The following is a 20,053-nucleotide window of genomic DNA, read 5'->3' as shown; positions in this document are numbered from 1 at the left end:
TTTTATGAGTATTTATGCTCAGTCTGGTTCTGTTAACACATTACTGACTTTATTTTTATTCAGAAAAGGAAGACAGTGACGTCAATCAAACTGGAACAAACTGGACTTTATGTCATCTCTTTTTAGGATTAGTTAGTAGGAAGGGTGTTTTCACTTTTTAATTTTGGGTTTGATTTGCTTTAGTAAAGCAGAAAACACTCAGGTTGAGGAAAGTTATGAATTTCCTTCATATTTTCTGACATCTTACCTCAATCTGTTCCTTTAGCTTCATTGTGGAGGCCAAAACCTTGAACCTAAACGCCGAGGCGACCTCGCTGATTGTTAGGACATATGCATCTACTTCTGTGTTTACGATGCACTCATAGCTGTGAACTGTATATGTCTCAGTCCCACATCAGCTTACCACCTGTTTTCCCAGAGTTATGATCTCAGCCTGCAAGCGTCTCGGCCCCAGCGCTGCCAAACTGCAGACAGCTGTGTGTATGCGTGCGCATGAAAACAGAGCGAGCCAGCGCCAGCCGAGTCCATCAGGACGGGAAGATCAAAACACGAATCGCAGCAAAGATGTCACATAGTAAGTATGTGGCGAAACAAGAGCAATGTGTGTGGAGACAGAAGAGCAGGAATAACGATGAAAAACTGCAGGCGAGGAGAGAGTTAAACGCAGGAGGAAAACTGAAAAATAGGCTTGATGCAAACACAATGCCGTCACTTTTTCAAACATCCGTCTTCCTCTCAGAGTTCCTGTTTACGCTGCGAACAGAGAGAACAACAAAGCCTGAACACGCAGCACACACACGGACAAACATCAGGAGAAGAACCGTCTGCTAGCGTGTTCCTGGTCAAATTATTCAAAAGAAATTATGGTTAGGCAACATCACTTTGGCTGAATTTAAGTCAAGACTTTGTCTAGGCCATTCCAAAACTTTCAGAGGTGTGCATTGAACCATCGTTTGCTTCAGAACCCAAATGTTCTCTCACTTAACAGAGCAGCAGTATTTAAAATCAACATTTAAAGCTTTCCATTGTGTTACAATGTTATTCCCAGGAACGTTTCTTTGATTCTTTTCATGCATGTTTGAGAAATCCTTTCATCTCCATGGCAACCGTTCAGCTGTTCAGAGCAGGTAAAAACGTTAAAGGGTTAATAGAGGAGCCATGTTGACTTCCTGGAGGCAGAGCCTCAGAAAGAGCAGGGGCTTCTTAAAGAGACAGAGGCCCAATTTCAAGGCGTTAAATTAGTCATATTTTAAATGTATAATATTTTTATACCAAATGAGGGCAACATAGTTACTTCATTGTGCTATAAAGTGGCTCTACATGCCTGGAAAATACAAAACACTGCTCCTATAAAGTGTAACTAACCCTGCTGTGAAAGCTTAGCCCCGCCCCCAAAATGTGAAAAATTTTACCAAAAATGGGCGGAGTTATACATTGAGGGGCGTGGCCGAATGTGGGGCTGAACAGATTAAGTGAAGGTTTAGTCAGGATTACAGAAGCACCGTCGCCAACTTTTCACTTTGTTGATTAACAACTTTTCAAACTAGAAACTTTAAATAAAAAAAGCAACAAATCTGGTGACTTTTATCTGCTACTGGACACTTTTATGTGAAGAACCGATCGCTCTGCTCCATTACTGCTCAATCAAGCCGAATCACTGCAACCAACAGGACAAGTCACCTGCAGTAGCCACTGTTCAGCCCACAGAGGGCAGCACTGAACCGGCTTCAGGCCAAATATCAGACAAAAACACAAAGATAGAACACCTAAGGACCAATTCAGACAGTTTATCATCAAAATATGCAACAATATCAGCAGTGATGTCATGTTTTCCTCATATCATGAAGCCCTAAAGAACATTTTTCAGCTTCAGTTTCATTATCCTGACATTAATCCAATGTTAATGTGATAAACTGTTGATCAGACCTGGACATTTAACGGATCTGAGTAACCGAGCTTCAGTATTTCAGCGCTCCAGGACGTTTCGATGCCTCCGGCAGGTTCAGCTGTGCGGTAATGAGCATGTTATTCCACCAGCTAATACTCCACACCCTGAATAAACACAAACTCTGGCCTCAACGGGAGCACAGGCGGCCATTTACGCCTCCAAAGAGTCCACAAGCAAACTCACCTCTCACTTCATCCTCATTTCTCACCAGCTACACATTAAAACTGTTTGGGTTTCCTTCCACACAGATAAAAACTAACTGGTAAAAATATTATCCTTAACACCAACTGTTTTCTCAAGCTAAATCTCTGCGGCGATCAGTGGAGCTTTGAGCCAAATCTGTCCGAGAAGCAGAGAAGTTTCTCTCTTTCGGCACAGAACATGTCAGAAACTGAAGCAGCTTCTCAGTTGGTGCTTAAAAAGAAAGTACATCCTCTTTAAAACCCAGAGTTTCACTTCTCTCAAAGTAAAATACAATTTAAAACAACATTTTGTCAGTTTGGGAAGACATCAGCAGTGACCCTAAAGCAACTGAAGCCACGTTTTCATCCAGCTTAAATGTGAATTAGTCGCGTTTCTTTCTATTAGTTTAGAGCAAAGCCTGATTTCATCGGATGTTCATCAGACGCTACGTATGGCTGTAATAATCTAAAGCTAACAGACCAAACATCGGACTTCTGAAGTATTTCCAAGCTTTGTGCCTCTGGTAAGGCCCAGACCCACTAATGGATGGAAAAGTTTTCTACATCAGAACTTGATCAGCCGACGTGTTTCCATCTCCTCTTGAGCACATTAACTCTGTTTCTGGAACAGCCATTGAGGGTTAAAACTTTTTTTGTCAAAATTAAGAAAGTTATTTCAGATTTTCCCTTTTCCATCAACGTTTTACAACGCGCACAAATAAACTGAGAAAAAGACGTTGATGGAAACACAGAAAATGATGATGATCAGTTAATCACAGAATTTTATTGGTCACTTTCCATTTTAAAAGCCTATAAAAGCAACATGTGTGGATTACTCCCAACTGGAGGTTAAATCTAAAACGAGAGTTTCAGTTCTTCATGAATCTTTGCTGAATCTGTTTCTGCGGTTAAACCTGACTTGCTGTTTCCCAGGTGAGCGTCAGGTAGAAGGTTTCTGCGGTTCCTGTGAGGAACATGTTGGTGCATCTGGATTTGCTTGCAGTGAGCCGCATTTCAGGCTCTCTCTGTCAAAACCCTCCTCATGTCACGCAGCTGTTTGGTTCTTTATGTTTATTGTTTTAAGGTCTAAATGTGGAAAACATCACCGCTGAAGCTCACAGCCTCAGGACGTCTTTCTCCACGTCTCTAAACGACGTCATGTTTCCCTGCATGATGCGACAGAGAAGCAGCTAAATGTAAAGTTTGTTTCTGCAGGTTCTCTGGGAGATAAACTGATATGAACAGAATGTTTCAGATTAAAGGTTTAAACTCATTTTCACACCTTATGGACTCAAATTCCCAGAATTCACGGCGTTTTGTAGTCCAGATAAAAAAACAAATGAAAAGTTCACTATTAATGAAGACAACATGATGGATGGATGGACAAACAGACGGATGATCAGCAGGTTGTCCCTGACCGGCGATGACATCATCACAGCTCCTACCATTAGTGAGTGCCGATTGGCCGACAGCAGTCCCGTCCCGTAGCCGCTGCTCAGCGCGCCCATGGCGCCGTTGTGCGTGTGCGCGGCTCCGATGAGGTTGTGCATGTCGCCGTGCGCGCTCGCCATGCCCGTGGACGGCCCCACGGCGTGGCTCCGCAGCACGTGGATGGCGTCATCCAGGCGCTCCAGCCGGTCCTCGATGCGACTTTGCTGCGGCACAACAAGATGCTGCCATTTTAAAACAACCAACTCTTTGCTTCCAATTTAACTTTAATTGAAAAATTCTGACTTTACTTTTAAACTTGTAACTTTTTTCTAAATTCTGACTTTAAAAATTTGACTAATTTTGACTTTTCCCCATAAATTCGACTTTAATTTCAAAACTTTGATTTTTCTCCTGAATTCTAACTTTAATTGTAAAATTTTGACTTTAAATACAAAACTGACTTTTTTTCTCAGAATTATGACAAATTTGAACATTTTGACTTTAATTTTAAAAGTCTGACTTTAAGTTTTAAAATTTTTCTGATTTTTTTCTCAGAATTCTGAGTTTAATTTTAAAATTTCCACTTTTCCCTGCAGAATTCTGACTTTTTCTCAAAAAACATCAATTTCAAAATGACTTTGACTTTAATTTTAAAGTTCAGAATTTTTTTTCTCAGATTTCTGACTTTGATCCTCTGAGATCAAAAATCAGAATTTTCGGAGAAAAAGTAAAATTTAAATTTTATAAAAACAAAAGAAAGAAACAAGAATCAGTTTGTTTCTCACCAGTGAATGAAGCGGAGCCTCGTAGTTCGGCGACGACGCTCCCTGTCCTCCGTTCCTCGACCAGACGGCTGAACTGGCAGCTGCAACAGAGCGGACCCGATGACATCATCACACTGTACCAGATGACATCATCACACTGTACCAGATGACATCATCACACTATACCAGATGACATCATCACACTGTACCAGATGACATCATCACACTGTACCAGATGACATCATCACAGCGGATCCGATGACATCATCAGGACGCTTCCTGTCTCAGAAAAGGTTTATCTGCGGCGACCTGCAGACGCTCCACCACCTGGACCGGAGCCGAACCCAATCCAGGCTCTCGATGCGCCGAACTAAACGTTTCTTCCCGCTCCCACCCGGACAGAACGGACCCGGAAGACAAAACCCGACCCGGCCTCATCGCATCACTAACGCGCCAATACCAGGCTTTATCTTTGAAAAGGTGAAAGTGGTTTATCAGCCGAGGAAAGCAGCTTTTTGTTCTGACGGCTCGGTTCTGAACCGACCCGTTTCATTAGCAGGTAGACAGAAGAGAAACGCGACTTCACAGCAACATGAGGCGGACGGAGACGCCGGGTCCGATCGTCACGGCGGAAAATCAGGCCTTTATAGATGGGAAAAAAATAAAACCTCCACCAAAAATATCAGAAATTTTGAGATTAATTGCAGAAATTTTCTAGAAAAAACACTAAAATATTTTTCTATGTTTTTGAGTCCGAGCCTGAAAAGTTGAGAAAATGTTTTTTTGAAACTCTGAATTTTCCATTAATGTTAATATTAATATTTCTGAGTTTTTTTCTTTAGAAACTCAGACATTTTCAAGGTTTTTCTAGAAAATTTCTGAGATGAATCTTATAATTTCTGAGTTTTTTGGAGGAGGTGTCTGGTTCTGCTGGTCCGTTTCTCACATCAGTGTCATAAGAATCGGGTAAAATGCGGTTGGACCGTTCAGACTGCAGTCGCTTTGAAACCTTTCAGACACGAATCTGATTTAGTTCCACATATGAAGTGGAACGAATCGTATTTGTTGTTGAGGTGAGAAAAACTCGCCTGCTGTGTGAGCGTAGCATCAGTCAGCTAGCTGTACTAGCACAGTGCTAGCTAGGAGGCTAACAGTGCTAGCTTAACTCTGGTTAGCGTACTGTTAGCCTGATGCATTTGAAAACTGCTTTCAGTCCATGTTGGTACTGGATTCATTTCAGTGCAGATCTTCTTCACACGTTTTGCTCCAAAATGTTTTGTTTGTCTCTACAATTTGAGATGTGAGGTTAACTTTAAAGCTTTTATTCTCCTGGGCTGGTTAAAGCCAGAGGTGATGTTCATAAAATCTCATTTCCTCCTCCTCTAAACTTCCCTCTGCTCTCATGTTTCTCCACCGTGTTCCTCTGATTCCTTCTCATTAGCACGTGTTTCTCCTTTTCATTGTCTTTTCTCTCCCCTCTCCTTTATTCATATTACATGCTCATTTGCATATGCTAATTAATGCATAATCACCTGGGTACATTCATGTGCAAATACAAATATATGTATTAAACGGCGGCTAAATTATTCCGAGTCCGACGGTGTAAAACACCCTCACGGCATTCGCCTTGGATATCAATTTGCATGTAGTTTGCTCTAATAGGCTTCATTTCTAATTTGTTAAAAGTGGAGTAACTCTGACACAATGATAAACACCAATTATGGTTTCGCAGGCAATATCCTAGTCAGCTATAATGATGATGACGAGGAGGAGGAGGAAGAGGGGAGAGGGCTGGTGTTTACGGAGCCGGCAGGTCTGCGAATGGTTTGTGGAAGTGGTGCTCGTAATTAAAGCTATCAGTCACAAGGCGAGGCGGAGGAATATCAAACGGTGAGCGGAGCGCCGACAATTAGAGACAAATTTGACTCAATTATTATTAGAAAAAGTCATTTTTCACTTTAAGGAGACGCTGCAGAGAGGAGGAGTGGACACAGCATCAATACGGGAATTAATTCACAGATTTATCAGCGCAAAATGTCCAGCTTCAACTATTTATTAGGAATTTACAAACAAAAGTGATGTTAAAATGTAGATTTTATACGGAGTTTATCACTGGAGACATTTAGAATGTGCAACCAAATATTTTAGAAGGAAAAAAAGCAAAAATCAAAGAAAAACGTGTAATTATACGAAAATAAACCTATATTTCCAGAATAAAGTCATAATAATATGAAAATACATTTCTAATAATAAATACTTCATAATTAAGCAATAATAACAGAGGAATAAAATATTACTCATATTAATAGTGAAGAAAGTCATATGAGAAAAATTAATAGTATTATGAGAATAAAGTTGTAATATTACAAAAACATTTGCAAAACTAAAAGTTATAATATAATAAAAATAAAGTCGTAATAATAGGAGAACAAACTCCTAATACCAGAAAAAAGACGTAACAATACGGGTCTAAAGTCTTAATAATTCATAATAATAAATAATTATTATTGATTATTTCAAAAGTTACTTTTCACTTAGTTTTGACTGATTCCTGACATGTCTGGACTAGAACCTGGACCAGAACTTCCTGGTAAATGTTTGTGTTTTTACAGCTATGTTTGGTCATGTTCCTCATTCCTGGTTCTGACCCGGATCGGGTTCTGACTCGGATCAGGTTCTGACCCGGATCGGGTTCTGACCCGTGTTTACCTGTGAGTGATGGCGGCGAGCCGACCGGGGTGGAGGGGTTGGACGAGAAGCTGTTGTTGGTGTGATCTGGAGAGTAGATCTGCACAGAGACGCGTCAGTTAGCATCTATTAGCATCTGTTAGCGTCCGTTAGCACCCGTTAGCACCCGTTAGCATCCTGACAGGCGCCGGGAAACGGCGCGGTACTTACTGAGGCGAGGGCTTTCCCTAAGGCGTCTCCGGTTTGGGAGCTGCTGGCGGTGCCGCTCTGTGCTCGGTTAGCTGTGATACACACACACCGACATAAACACACACACACACACACACCCACATGAATACACACACGCCCACACACCCCCACACACCGACACACACAGGGGACAGAAGCAATGCAAGCTGGTAAATAAGCATGTTGTTGGCGACACGTTTAATTATTCAGACGCTGAACATCTAGAAAGGATGAAAACAGGTTGGTTAGAAAAGATGAGAGAGAAGATGGATGGATGGATGGATGGATGGATGTTGGATGGATGGATGGATGGAGGGATGGATGGATGGATGGATGGATGTTGGATGGATGGATGGATGGATGGATGGATGGATGTTGGATGGATGGATGAACTTTAAAATAATTTTTTTCTCTTTCCAAACGTTTCCAGCCCAGGACCATATTTCACCTTTGACCTTTCCTCCAGCCCCAGAACCTGGACTGTTATTCCCATTTAACCTCCAGCCTGAACGAGGTCAGAGGTCAGCCAGGCAGGAAGTGACCTCACAGGAGCAGCTGATGGACACGCCCACTCCTACTCCTGACAGCCGAGTCCAGATGGAAACTTTACGCTCGCGCACACTGACCGTTTCCATGGTAACCAGGGCAATCGGGACGGCTCTAAGCCGCTGGAGGGTCAGACAGGAAGCAGCATATGTTCCTGGGTTAAAGCTTCCTGTCTCACCGCCGGCCCAGTAGAACCGCCGCAGGATTACCACAGCGCGGCTCGCATCCTCAGAGGATGAGAACACAGCGAGGGACGGTTCTGATCGGTTCTGTTTGGTTCTGTTTGGTTCTGATCGGTTCTGTCCAGACCCAAACTCCGTCTACAGCTTTCATTAACATCATTAATTGACCAGTTCATCTACGATCCAGTTCACTGGAAATAAATCTAGATAAAAATAAAATAATGCGACACGTTTTAAAATTTAGGCCCAAATTCTTTCAAAACGTCTCTTAGAACTTTTTAGGTTCATCAAACTGGATCAGAAACTGAAGGAACAAGTTTCAGTTTTTATCGTTTGAAGGAATAAAGACATGCTAAGAATTTAAATTTGTTCCTGCTAATCTGCTGATATCGGAGCTAATTTTTAATTTCTCTACTGAATCGATTAATCTTTTCTAGCGCCGCAGCAGCTAGCATCCATCGTCTACCCATGATGCATTGCTTCATCAACAGATTTCAACTTTTCAAATAATTCACATCTCTTCATTCTAAAAAATCTTAAAAACAGCAAAATCAAAACGTTCAACTTCCACTCTAGCAGTTTAACACAGGACAAAATAAAAGCCTGCAGCTAATTTCAAAGTAAAAGCATCATGCAGAGGTTTGCATCTAAAACCAGCGGGTCTATCTCATGTTGTGCTTCTTACCCATGACGCTGTCTGTGCCGTTGGTGGAGGCGGTGCAGGAGGCGGTGCTGTAGTGATTGGCTCCGCCCCCGCCGCTGCCGCCGGCCCTGTGGAAGCTGGACATGGGAGGAAGGCTGGAGCTGAGGTCTGCGGACGAGGAGTGCGACGGGTAGCTCTGCGGAGAGACGGGAAACGTTAACGGCGCCTCCAGCCCGGCTGACGGCGCCGCCGGCGGCCCGGCTCACCAGTCGGTCGTGAGGGTGGATCCCGCAGTAGGAGGAGCTCTGGGCGGGGCCGTGCGCCGAGTTCCCGCCCCCCAGCATGCTGCTATGGTAACCCTGCTGGCTCATGCTGCTGCTGCTGCTGCTCCAGGGGTCGCCGCTGTGGTGACCATCTGACGGACAAACGGGAAACTTTCCTTTACTCTGAACCAGAGCAGTTTGTCTAAACTAAAAACAAATGGTGTATTTTCATGATTTATTAAGATACAACTGTTAAAGTCTAAATATTTAGTTTATTGCTGCATTTTGTTTGTTTGTTTGTTTCACACAGGTGGCGGCCATGTTGGATTTTGAGTTTAAGGGAAACTTCTGACTTTACAGGTCAAATTTCTATGTTTTTATTTTGGGTTATTTCCTATTTTTTTCTTCCAAAAACATTTAAACTTCTTGACAGTTTTAGTTAACATCAGTCAAACATCGTGTTTAATCATATTTGTTAAGGTTAGCACATTTTTCCTCTACTAATTATTTTAATTTTAATAACAAATTCACTTTTTATAGGTATTAGAAATACCTATAAAAATGCAAGTAAACAAACAATTGAATTGAATTAATTAGTTAAGAAAATAAAGGTTTTCTTGCTAAAATGCAGTAACAGCACTCCTTCAGCTTGAGCTCCGTTATTGTAGCATCTCGGCTCTTTCTGCAGGACTGATCTGGTTATTATTATTGGATTAACTCATTAATATTTGGATAACAAAAAGAGTTTAATGAGAGATTTATTTTACTGAATCTGAACAGTTGAAGCTGAAACTTAAAGATTTAAAGATAAACGTTTTCTTAATCTTTAATGTAAAATATTTATATTGTTTATTACAGTTTTTATTGTGCTGCTCGCTCAGCCTTTTTAGACTCTGTGTACTCCAGCGATTAATCGATCACTAAATTATTTGACGATTATTTCAATAATCAAATAATCACGATTAATGTGATTAATCGTTCCCTGCCTGATTAGAAAACCCGTCTCTCTGTGTTCAGGCCTTCTTGTACAGTTTGGCAACGTGACGCTGCTTCATGCATGAAGCTGATTCAGACGCTGCTTCACCAGAATAACCTGGTTAACATGCAGACCAGACAAATAATAACCAGATCAGGTTACAATCTGGGAATAATTTCTATAAGATGGAACAAAGCTTAAAGGGAAAAAACTAGTTTGAAAATACCAATTCTCACAATAGTGAAACTAATTTAACACATTGACAACATATTTCGTAAATATTTTGACAAAGTTACAATAGAGTAAAATCTAGGGTAGCTGTCAGCTGAGTTAAATCTGTTTCAGGGTTTTCAGGTGTGAAGGTTGGTCTGGTGTCACCTGGCATGAAGAAGGAGCTGGGGAAGCCGGCGCTGGGAGGCTTGGAGGACGGGTAACCAGGCGAGTCCCGGTTGTAGTCGGCTGTGCTGGCAGACGGAGCGTAAACCTGCAAAAACACCAAACGTCAGGAAATCAGCATCTCCATCAGGAGTTGGTTTCACACAAACATCATTTCCAACTTCAACTCACGCCACAACGCAGAGACAGAGAATGGTTTAAAAACCTTTAATGTTTTATATTACAGAATTAAAGAATAAAGTCTGAACTACATCAAACCTTTTACTCATAACTGAACACAGAAAACTGAATAAAGATGAAAAACAATCTTTTCTTTTTTAATAAAAGTGAAGAGATCAAGATAAATTTACTTCCAGTGAATCTGAACACATCTGTTGTCTTCAAAAAGAAGCAAAATCACATCTGGTTGGAAAACAGGACAGATTTTTTAGTTTGGTAAGGAAGTACTCTACGGATACAAAGTTCCCTTTAAGTACAAATAGATTCCAGAAAGTAACATTTCAGGTTACAGAAAGTAATACGCAAGTTCCAGGAAGTAACCGTTAAATTTCAGAAACAAACATTTATATTCCAGAAAACAACTTTTAGGTTCCAGACATATAAACATTTAAGCTCCAGTATTTAACCTGTAAACTCCAGAAATATTTAAGTTCTATAAAACAACTTTGCATTTCCAGTAAAGCACTCAGTTTGTTTAGGGAAAGTAGCTTGTAAGTCTTCAAAAGTAACATGAATGTTCTGTGAAGTAACCTGGTTTTCCAGTAAAGTACATGGTAAATTCTGATAAATTTTAATGTCCAAAAAGTGACATTAAAGTTCTGGAAAGCAACATCTTGTTTCCAAGAGAGCGAACTCTGTAACAACAAAGCTTCCAGTTTGTAACTTGCAGGTTTTTATAAGATAACGTGGTTCTTAACCTGCTAACTGCCGACTAAAACGATGACCTTAAAGTTCTAGAAAGTACAAAAGAAACAGAAAAATGCAAACAATGACTAAAATACCAAAAACAAACAGCTGCACCAAATTCACCAAACAGTTCTGAAGATCTGACATCGATTTAAACGTTGGACTCCATGTAACCAAGCAGAGACACAGTGAAGACGAACTGGAAGCGTTTCAGGCGGGTCATGGTTTCTGCAGGGGGTCGCCGCCGCGCGGCGCGCTCTGAGCATGTGCGTAGCGTGCGAGCGGCGAGCCATGACGCCGACTGGCGCTCCATGACGTAAACTGTGGAACAGCTGCTGGAGGAACGCGGCTCACTCCTCCTTCCTGATGAAAAATAGAAAACTCTCCGCAGATCCGCCTTCAGTCTCCATAAAAACATCAGACGCTTTTTTAGATTTGCATATGAATGGGAGACAGATGTGTTCATGCGGAGACGGAGATGAAACCAGAAACACTTCCCACCGTCAGCGACGGAATTATTAAAAACAGAAAAAGCCTTTTGGGTCATTTTGGTCAAACACAAACCTCATGGCCCTTTTCTTTGATTTAAAAAAGAAAATAGATGTTTCCTGTCATCCCTCCTGTTTTCTGTCCTAAACTCTCCAACGGTTAACAATATTCACCTCACTGCTGCCAACCTGCCCAGTTTGTTGCTACATTTAGCAGAACTGCAAATATGGATTATTCAGAAAGTCTGGACATCCTGCAGGCTCTCCAGTAAAACACATCAACAATACATCAAAAGATGCAAATACATAAATTCAATTCTTTTTTTCACATAAGAAAATAAACATAAAATGCAATAACATAGCATTACTTTAATAAATTTAAACTGATTTATAATTAGATAGTAAAATCTGTTTAGCCTGAAGCTCCAGTTAACGATTAATCAATTACTAAAGTATTTGTTGATGATTATTCCAATAATTGATTAATTGTGATTAAACCAATCAGATCTAAAGCAACGTTTCAGACAGGAAACTATCTGTGTTGGTGAAAACCAGAATCCAGCAGGTTGAATGGATCAGTGATCGGCCAGGAACCTGGAATCGGTGCATCCTCAGTGATTTCTGCTTCATTTTTTATTATTTTGATGATGATTAAAAAATACAGACAACTGCAAAAACTAAAAAAAACAGATGCTTAAAATTTTGTCCTTCATATTTCTTAAGCTTACAAGTTCACACACTTTCTGACATGGTTCTGCTACAGTTTTACCAGGGTTGGTTCTGAAGTGGTTCTGGGTGGATAGTTGGGCCAACATCTTGACTGAGTGATGAACCCCAGAGCATGATGCTGCCACCACCTTCCTAATATGAGTGTATTGTGTTTTGACCCATTCTGACCCAATGTTTTAACATAAATCTGAATAATGAATTCAGTTCTTGTTTCTGATCCCATCCTGACTAACCGCAGGCTTTGACTGGACCTCCGTTTGGCCCACGCCGCTGCGCCGCCTCCAGATGTTTGCTGCGGCGGCGCAGCAGCTGCTGCGAGTCGCCGCTTCCTTCCTGAAATGCACCTTGCAGCAAATCCTCTGATTCCACTCAGCGTCTGCAGATTTCATCAGGGATGAACTCTGACTTCCTCTGAGAACCCAACTCTGATCATAAAACCACATTCACCGACCCGAACCCGCCACACACACACACACACACACCCACACACACACACATACACACACACACACACACACACAGGACCAAGCTCCTGATCCCGCTGAAAACATTTAGAGAGGCTCTCATGCGTTGCAGACATATTTTCCCACTGAATGTGTTGTCAGACTGGTGTGGAAAGGCTGTGATTTGTGTGTGTGTGTGTGTGTGGGGGTGTGTGTGTGGGTGTGTGTGTCTGTGCTGCAGACAGACATGAACAGGTGCAGAGTGTGTTAGAGTCGAAGGAATGCAGGGAGACGCAATAACAACCTGACTTCCTGTTCTCTCAGACATGGAAGCAGCAGCAGCAGCATTCCCACAGTCAGCAGCAGCCAATCAGAGAGCAGAGAAAGTTTCACCTATTTTATTTTATTTATGCTGATAAATGAGGAAAAATGCAACAATAAACTGATTGTAACCTTAAAAAAGTTTATAGCTGAATATTTATATAAACCTGTCCAAGAAAACCAAAAAATTAAGTTTCAAGCCTTCAAGAAACAATTTAAAGATATTTATATTTATAAGGTTTATACGATATTTATTTTATAAGGTTTCTGCAGTTTTTACCAACTGTAATTTAAGACTTTTTAAGACCACAGAAATACACAAACTTCGTCCGGCCAACTGGCGACAAATTTGCACTTATTCATAAAAGTTCACTAAACAGAAAGCTAGCAAGCCAGGGTATGCTAGCAGTGAGTTAGCCTGAAAAGCCAAATGAGAAAAACAAGACAAATTTCAGAACTGTAAAAAATGAATTTAAGGTCAGCTTAGTTTTTAAAATGAATTCAAGACTATGTAAGACTTTAAGGATTCACAGAAATCCTGTTTTTCTTTTATTAGTCATGTTTATACTTTGATTTTAAATAGAGATGCACAGATAATTTGGCCCGATTTTCTTACTTTTGGGTGATCAGCGATCGGCTTATAGGTGAAACTGATTCTATTTACCTCCATAAAGGTCTGAAAATTAACCTTTTGCTCTTCATAAAGTCACATATATGGACGCTCAGCTAACTTAGCAACATTTAGACAAACAACAAAAAAAATCAAACAAAATCCCAATCAGGCAATCGGCCAGAAGACTGCAATCAGTGCTGCCAATTTAGAAGAAAGTTGATTTTTTTTGTTGCTGAGATTTGATAAAAATAATTTTCTAGAGAATATTCAACCCCCCAAAAATAAAAACCATTAAAGGAAACATCTGTGACTGATGATTAATCAATTAATCGGATAAAAACAACCGGCACATTCTACTGATTTTCTATCCCACCACTTAAGCCTTTTTTAAATACAATATTAGAAATACATTAAAAGATGCAAATAAATAATTCAATTAATACATTTTTAAAATAAGAAAATAAAAATGCAATAAAATCATTCTTTGACTGAATTTGAACCTGGTGAAGCTGAAACTGAAACTTGAGGAGTTTTGGATAAAACATATTTAAAACCAAGATGTTTTTAAATTAAACGTAAAACATATATCTATATATTGTGCAGTTTCTGGCTTAATTTTTGCTCTGAATATGTTGCATTTTTCAGAAAATTGCCTAATTAGAGCCACCTAAATTATTATTATTATAATTATTCTAATTATCGATTAATCATGATTAAGCCGATTAATCGTTTCAGCTGTAGATATCAGCCCCTCATTTTTTATATGTTTGCCTTTATAAAATGAAGAAATTCTCCGCAGAGAGCCGAGTTGCAGCCCAGATTAGGCCCAGTTTCTGAACCAGAACCGGTTCTGCTCAACAGGAGGGATGCATGACGGAGCTGGGAATCTTCACAGGAGACGAAGCATCGCAGTCTTCATCAAAGCCTGGCTCTGCGTCGCCCCGGGCCGAAGAAATTCAGCCACATTCCAGCTCAAACTGGTTCCTGATGGAGCTGGAAACACGCAGCGGCTGCAGAGTATCGCCATGGAAACATCGGCCCGGCGTTAGCGCCGCGGAGGGGAAGTATCGGTAAGAACGGAGCGTTTCGGACCGAACCGTCGAGGGAAACAGCAGAATGAAACGCTTCGAGTTGGACGGAGATGAAAAGACGGTAAACGGAAACAAAGGAGGGAAAGAAAAAACTGGAGGCTTTTAGTCGTTATGCAGCTTTTGATGCTTTTTCTGCCAGTTATTGTCTCCAAATGCGAGGAGCATCTGTTCAACCTCTCCGTCTCCACCTCTGCTCTCAGCGGGGAAAAGGAGCGAAAACGAGGAGAAGAAGAAAAGCCTCGTATGATCCTGTCTTCAACATTTACTACTAAAACACAAACAGTTTCTGTTTGCACCGATTTCCAGTTTCGAAACGCAGATTCAAATTTAAACAAGTTCAGATTCGCCTTTTTGTTATAAATGATCAGAAAATGCAGATTATGACCAGACAAATGAAACATATTCATTATTATAGTCATAATAATTAAAATAAACAGCAGCCATGTTTGGTTTTTAGGTAACATTTTTCCTGCAGTTTCCTAAAGTTTTTCTATGAGCAAAGGAAAAACGCAGAAGCATTTTCAGCCAGCTGACCAGAAGGCAGCTCAATGAAATAGATCAGATTTATTTCTATTATTATTATTTCTCTGTTTCAGCCTGAAGCTGAAATTCAATCCTGTACATTTTCAAACTGTTCAAGGTCGTTTAGGGACCCTGAAGGTCGTTCATTGCTCTGATTCAGCAAAGGATTCTGGGATAAAAAGGAGGAGCTGCGTTGGTGGAAACGGAAACAAAACCAAACAGACGAGTCCAAACTTTTTGCTAAGTGGGGAAAAACTTGAATACTTGTTTTTAATTCATTAAAAATGCTAAAATTTGGTTTTACTTGCTCAAAAAAAATTACAAACATAATATTTTAAGAAAACAAAGCAGCAAATGATTCCCTCTGATGATAAAAACAAAAACTCAGGATGCACCGATCCACTTTCTTGCCTTCCAGCACCGATACCGATACCTGAGGTTTAGAATCGGCCGATAACGATCCGATACAGAAAATCAGCTAAACCGACTTAAAACGTTTTTAATTCTAAACTCAGACATAAATCTACAGAATTATGAATTATTTTGATAACTCTGCACCAGAACAGATCATATAAATTCACCAGCAGCTTCACAAACTTTGGTCAAACATGTAAAAACATTTAATTTGTTCAGTCGGTGCAGTTAGAAAAATAACAGCCAATAACAGAGAAACTGAAACTGAATAAAACACTTTGACTATGTTGGTCAAACATGCAAAATAAACTGCAATAAAAGTTTAAATGCTTCAGAAAATGCAATAATAATAAAGCTTGACGTCGCTCAGAGCACGAAGCATAGAAACAGACTGAATAGATCCACAGATACTAACAAGATATTTTTTCTTCATCTAGATTTCTTCTCAGCAGCATCATCACCATACGGGTCAATCTCTCATGAAAAACTCTGGATTTATTCAGCCAAAGTTTAAAGATCAGCTGCAAACGTCCCTCAGGCAAAACCCTGGACACCCCCAGGGGTCCTGATCACATAAACGGGCCCCTCTGGGTCGTTTTCTGGAAAGATTTCAGAGTTTCTTTAGATTCTGACGCCCGTCGTGAATCTACAGCCCGACCCAATGAGACAGCGTGTCGTCCTTCCTCCTCCCCTCTCAGGTTGAACAGGATCATCTGAAGCAGATGTGCTGCAATGTGAGCCGTCACCAAACCGCTGCAAACACCCGGCTGCACCTGCCGCCTGCGCCGCCACGCTCTTCAGCGACTCTCAGCAGCCTGGTTCCACTTTCATCAAACTAATCGTCTGTAAAAACTATTTGTCCTAAAAGCCAAATAATCACTAGAAGCTGCTTTACAACCGAACACAAAAAACTCAATTTCTACCTGGGCAAACACTAGCATATATAATACCACGACTGTCCAGTAGGGGGCGAAATTCAGCCCTTCTGATTTATCAATAACTGATAAATTAACTGGACAGCAACGTTGTCCAAAACGTGGCCCGGGGGCCGTCTGTGGCCCTGTGCAGTATTTGTTTTCAAACCAGAACCTTCAGCTTCAACCTGAGTGAACTTTGGACCTTCAGTATAAATACTTTAACTCAACTATTAGAGATGAACCTCAGATTAACAGACGTCATTTTAGATTAAGATATTCTGAAATGGAAAATATTTGGTGTAAAAATATTTCTTCTTCTCTTATCCACATTTTTACTTTGATCTTAATTTTACTGAAGATTTTGCTGAACAAACTTGGGCAACAGCCATAAACTTTTAAACATTTAAAAAAAGTTCTGCTTTTGTTGTTGAGACATTTTTCTAAACCGAATTGTTAGAAAACTGTACTAATTTATTTTGCCAAATATTTAAAACTTAAAATAAATTTATATTTTCTACTTTGTTTGATGAAAATAATGTTGCTTTAAATCATAAAATTGATAAATGTGCAGTAAAGTTATTTAAAACTTTAATCACTTCACTACTTAGTTTTCCGTGTAAAATTCTGAAATTCAAAGCTGCAGCTTCGGCCATTTTGTACAAATTTCCATGTCTTATATAAAGATTTAAAACGCCGATGACCAAATTGATAAACCATAAAATCTATTTTATGTTTTATTTAAGTTTTCTGTGAAAAAAAATCCATGATCTGATGCATAAAAATATGGAGAGAAATTAAGGAACAAAAGGTGATGAACGGTAAAAATGTGTAAAACTTTTAACAGATTTTCCTGCTTCTGGGAAAATGACCTCACAGATTTTAAATATATAAATAAATACGTCACTTTGTAGGAAATTAAAAAGACAGTTAGGAGGTCAGCGCTTCGCATTTTCATGAACAGAAATCGTTTGGTACGGAGCGCTGAATCCTGCCAAAACCCAGCGACATCTTGGATGTTGCTTATTGTCGTGACTCTGAATCTCTGAGCGTTTTCCCGTCTCCGTCCAGAGACCGACGTGGGAAAACGAATCAAACGGGCCGCAGACGATCCAAACCTCTCCGGTTCGGTGCTGGAGGAGCGGGAGGGGCGCGGGACGGGTTCTGCTTTTTAGATGGATTTTTATAGCGGAGAGCTGAGCCACGGCCTCTGAATCCTCTGAAGGTTAATTATGTTCCTGATTCAAAACACATGGAGGTGTGTGTGTGTTTGTGCGTGTGGGGGTGTGCATGCGTGTGTGGGTGTGTGTGGGGGTGTGCGTGTGTGCGTGTGTGTGTGTGTGTGAAAGCGGAAGGAAATCCCACCCACCACCTCCAAGCAGAGGCCTTTATTCTACCAACCTGCAATTGCACTAATGTGAACCAGATGTGAGCTCAGTTTTGAGCATGGATGCCTAATTGAGTCCATATGACGAAATATGAAGGCAGAAAAAACAGAGCACAGAAAAATGATCTTTGAAATTATAGGTAATTTGATTGGATTTATTAAAAGCTAAACCTCAGACTTCAGGTTGTTTTGCTACACTAGCAGCTTTAATTTGCACCATGTAAACTCTTCCTGCAGATCTTTACATTATCACTCCTTATGTGTCACTTTTGATACACGATTTCCAGCAACAGCCTGAATAATAAACGTAATAATTTCCTCAAAAATCTGACATAGAGAACATAGTGCGGTTTAAGGAGCAAAGCAGAAATAATAAATTACATTAAATGCCTGATGTATCAGTTATGATACAATAAAAAAACTAAAACAGCTTATATTTTGTTAATAAAACAATGAAAGTGTAAAAAAACATCTAATTATTATTCCTTCTATAAGGCTAAATGGTTAAAAAAGATAACTGGTGTGCACCGCTAATTTAAAATCTTTGTTGCACTTCAACGCTAAAACACGACGTTAGAGCAGTAGCTAGCATAAGCTAATGCTAAAGTGCTAGCTTCCTCATAATTCACATGCTCTATAATCTGCTCTATATTTACTTCTCTACCGTTTTGTTTTGCTTCCACATGTTTCTAGTTTTAGTTATTGGGAAAAATAGAGAGGAAATGAAAGTGCTGTGCAAACAGTCTTCACCCACTTCAAAGAGCAGGAGAGTAAATGTGTAACCAGCTGAAGTATTTTTAACTGTCTAAAACCAAAACTTCAACACAGATGTTGAATTTTACTCAACTGAAAGCTTATATAACAACCAAGTAAATTAGCACTTTACTTGGCTGTTTTAACTTCATTAACTTGGGGAAGCTAAGAGAGCTAACTGTTTTCAAAGCTAGCAACAGCGCTAAATGAAAACTACCTCTGCTATTAGCTTATTGACTTCAAGATGATTTTCACTAACAGACGCTCAGACAGGAAATGAATCCATCCTTCCAGATTTATGGATATTTTAACAAACTAACATTTTATTCAAACTGTCATAATTGAAGGCTTGGACAAAAGTTTTAAAAAGTCAAGACAACAAAACTGCCAAAATGCTCCAGTATATTTAATAGTTTTCTCCACCTGCATGGAGAAACATCCACCATCTATTGCTGCACACTGCTGGCCAGCTGGGAGAAAAGCAGCCTCTAGAGTTTACAGAATTTGGCCGTCTGTAAATATTTTCCATCACAAATGAGGTGGAAACAAAAAGAGAACCAGCCACCAGTTTTACTAGAGAAACTCTAAGATGAAGGTAAAGAGTTATTATTTTCTCCACCTAAAGCATTTCAGTTTATGTACTAAAACCAAAATATCAGGAAATGCTACATGTTTATTATTCATTAAAGTCACATTTGGTTAAAAATGTTTAATTTGGTTTAAAAATAAATAAATAAAAAATCTGATTTGGATATAATTTCATTAAAAATAGTTAGATAAAAAAAAAAGAAGTCGGGTTTTGGTCGAATTTGGTATAAAAGTTGGATCTGGGTCCTTTTTGGCAAAGAAAATTAAATTTGAGTCACATTTGTAGTTGGTAAAAAGTCAAATTTGGTTAAAAAAAATTGGATTTGTGTTGACTTAGCCTGCTGTGTTAGCGTAGCCTTACACCCACATGAAAGGCAGGCTTGCAGATAAAAACTTAATTTTCTCTACTCTGCCTGGTGGATCCGTTTAAAGCCTCCATGTGTTTTAGAAAACCTGACCTACTTTACTACAAGAGCAAAACGAAGACATGAAACGGTTTTAAAACGGGGCCCAAAAAAACTCTGGATCCGCCACTGCATCAAGCTGGTGGAGTGGAAAGTGTTCAAAATTCAACTTTAAAGATTCACAAAAATAAGCAGAGAGAGAGAGAGAGAGAGAGAGAGAGAGGGAGGAAAAA

At 39.9% G+C, this 20,053-nt stretch overlaps 1 protein-coding gene across 9 annotated transcripts in view; it reads right to left on the bottom strand.

The window, feature by feature from the left end:
* Positions 1 to 20,053, bottom strand: part of tcf4 (transcription factor 4) — a 176,419-nt gene that overhangs the window by 20,361 nt on the left and 136,005 nt on the right. For all 9 annotated transcript variants that reach the window (XM_032570801.1, XM_032570804.1, XM_032570803.1 and 6 more), the window contains 7 exons: positions 10,230 to 10,335; positions 8,879 to 9,027; positions 8,655 to 8,808; positions 7,224 to 7,294; positions 7,035 to 7,113; positions 4,347 to 4,426; positions 3,576 to 3,785 (listed from right to left, as the gene is read on the bottom strand). In XM_032570801.1, coding sequence (XP_032426692.1) covers positions 3,576 to 3,785; positions 4,347 to 4,426; positions 7,035 to 7,113; positions 7,224 to 7,294; positions 8,655 to 8,808; positions 8,879 to 9,027; positions 10,230 to 10,335 — 849 coding nt within the window. The remainder of the gene's footprint in view (positions 1 to 3,575; positions 3,786 to 4,346; positions 4,427 to 7,034; positions 7,114 to 7,223; positions 7,295 to 8,654; positions 8,809 to 8,878; positions 9,028 to 10,229; positions 10,336 to 20,053) is intronic.

Source organism: Xiphophorus hellerii, chromosome 8 (assembly GCF_003331165.1).
Source record: "Xiphophorus hellerii strain 12219 chromosome 8, Xiphophorus_hellerii-4.1, whole genome shotgun sequence".
Lineage (NCBI taxonomy): Eukaryota > Metazoa > Chordata > Actinopteri > Cyprinodontiformes > Poeciliidae > Xiphophorus > Xiphophorus hellerii.
This window is presented reverse-complemented; position numbering and strand designations above follow the sequence as displayed.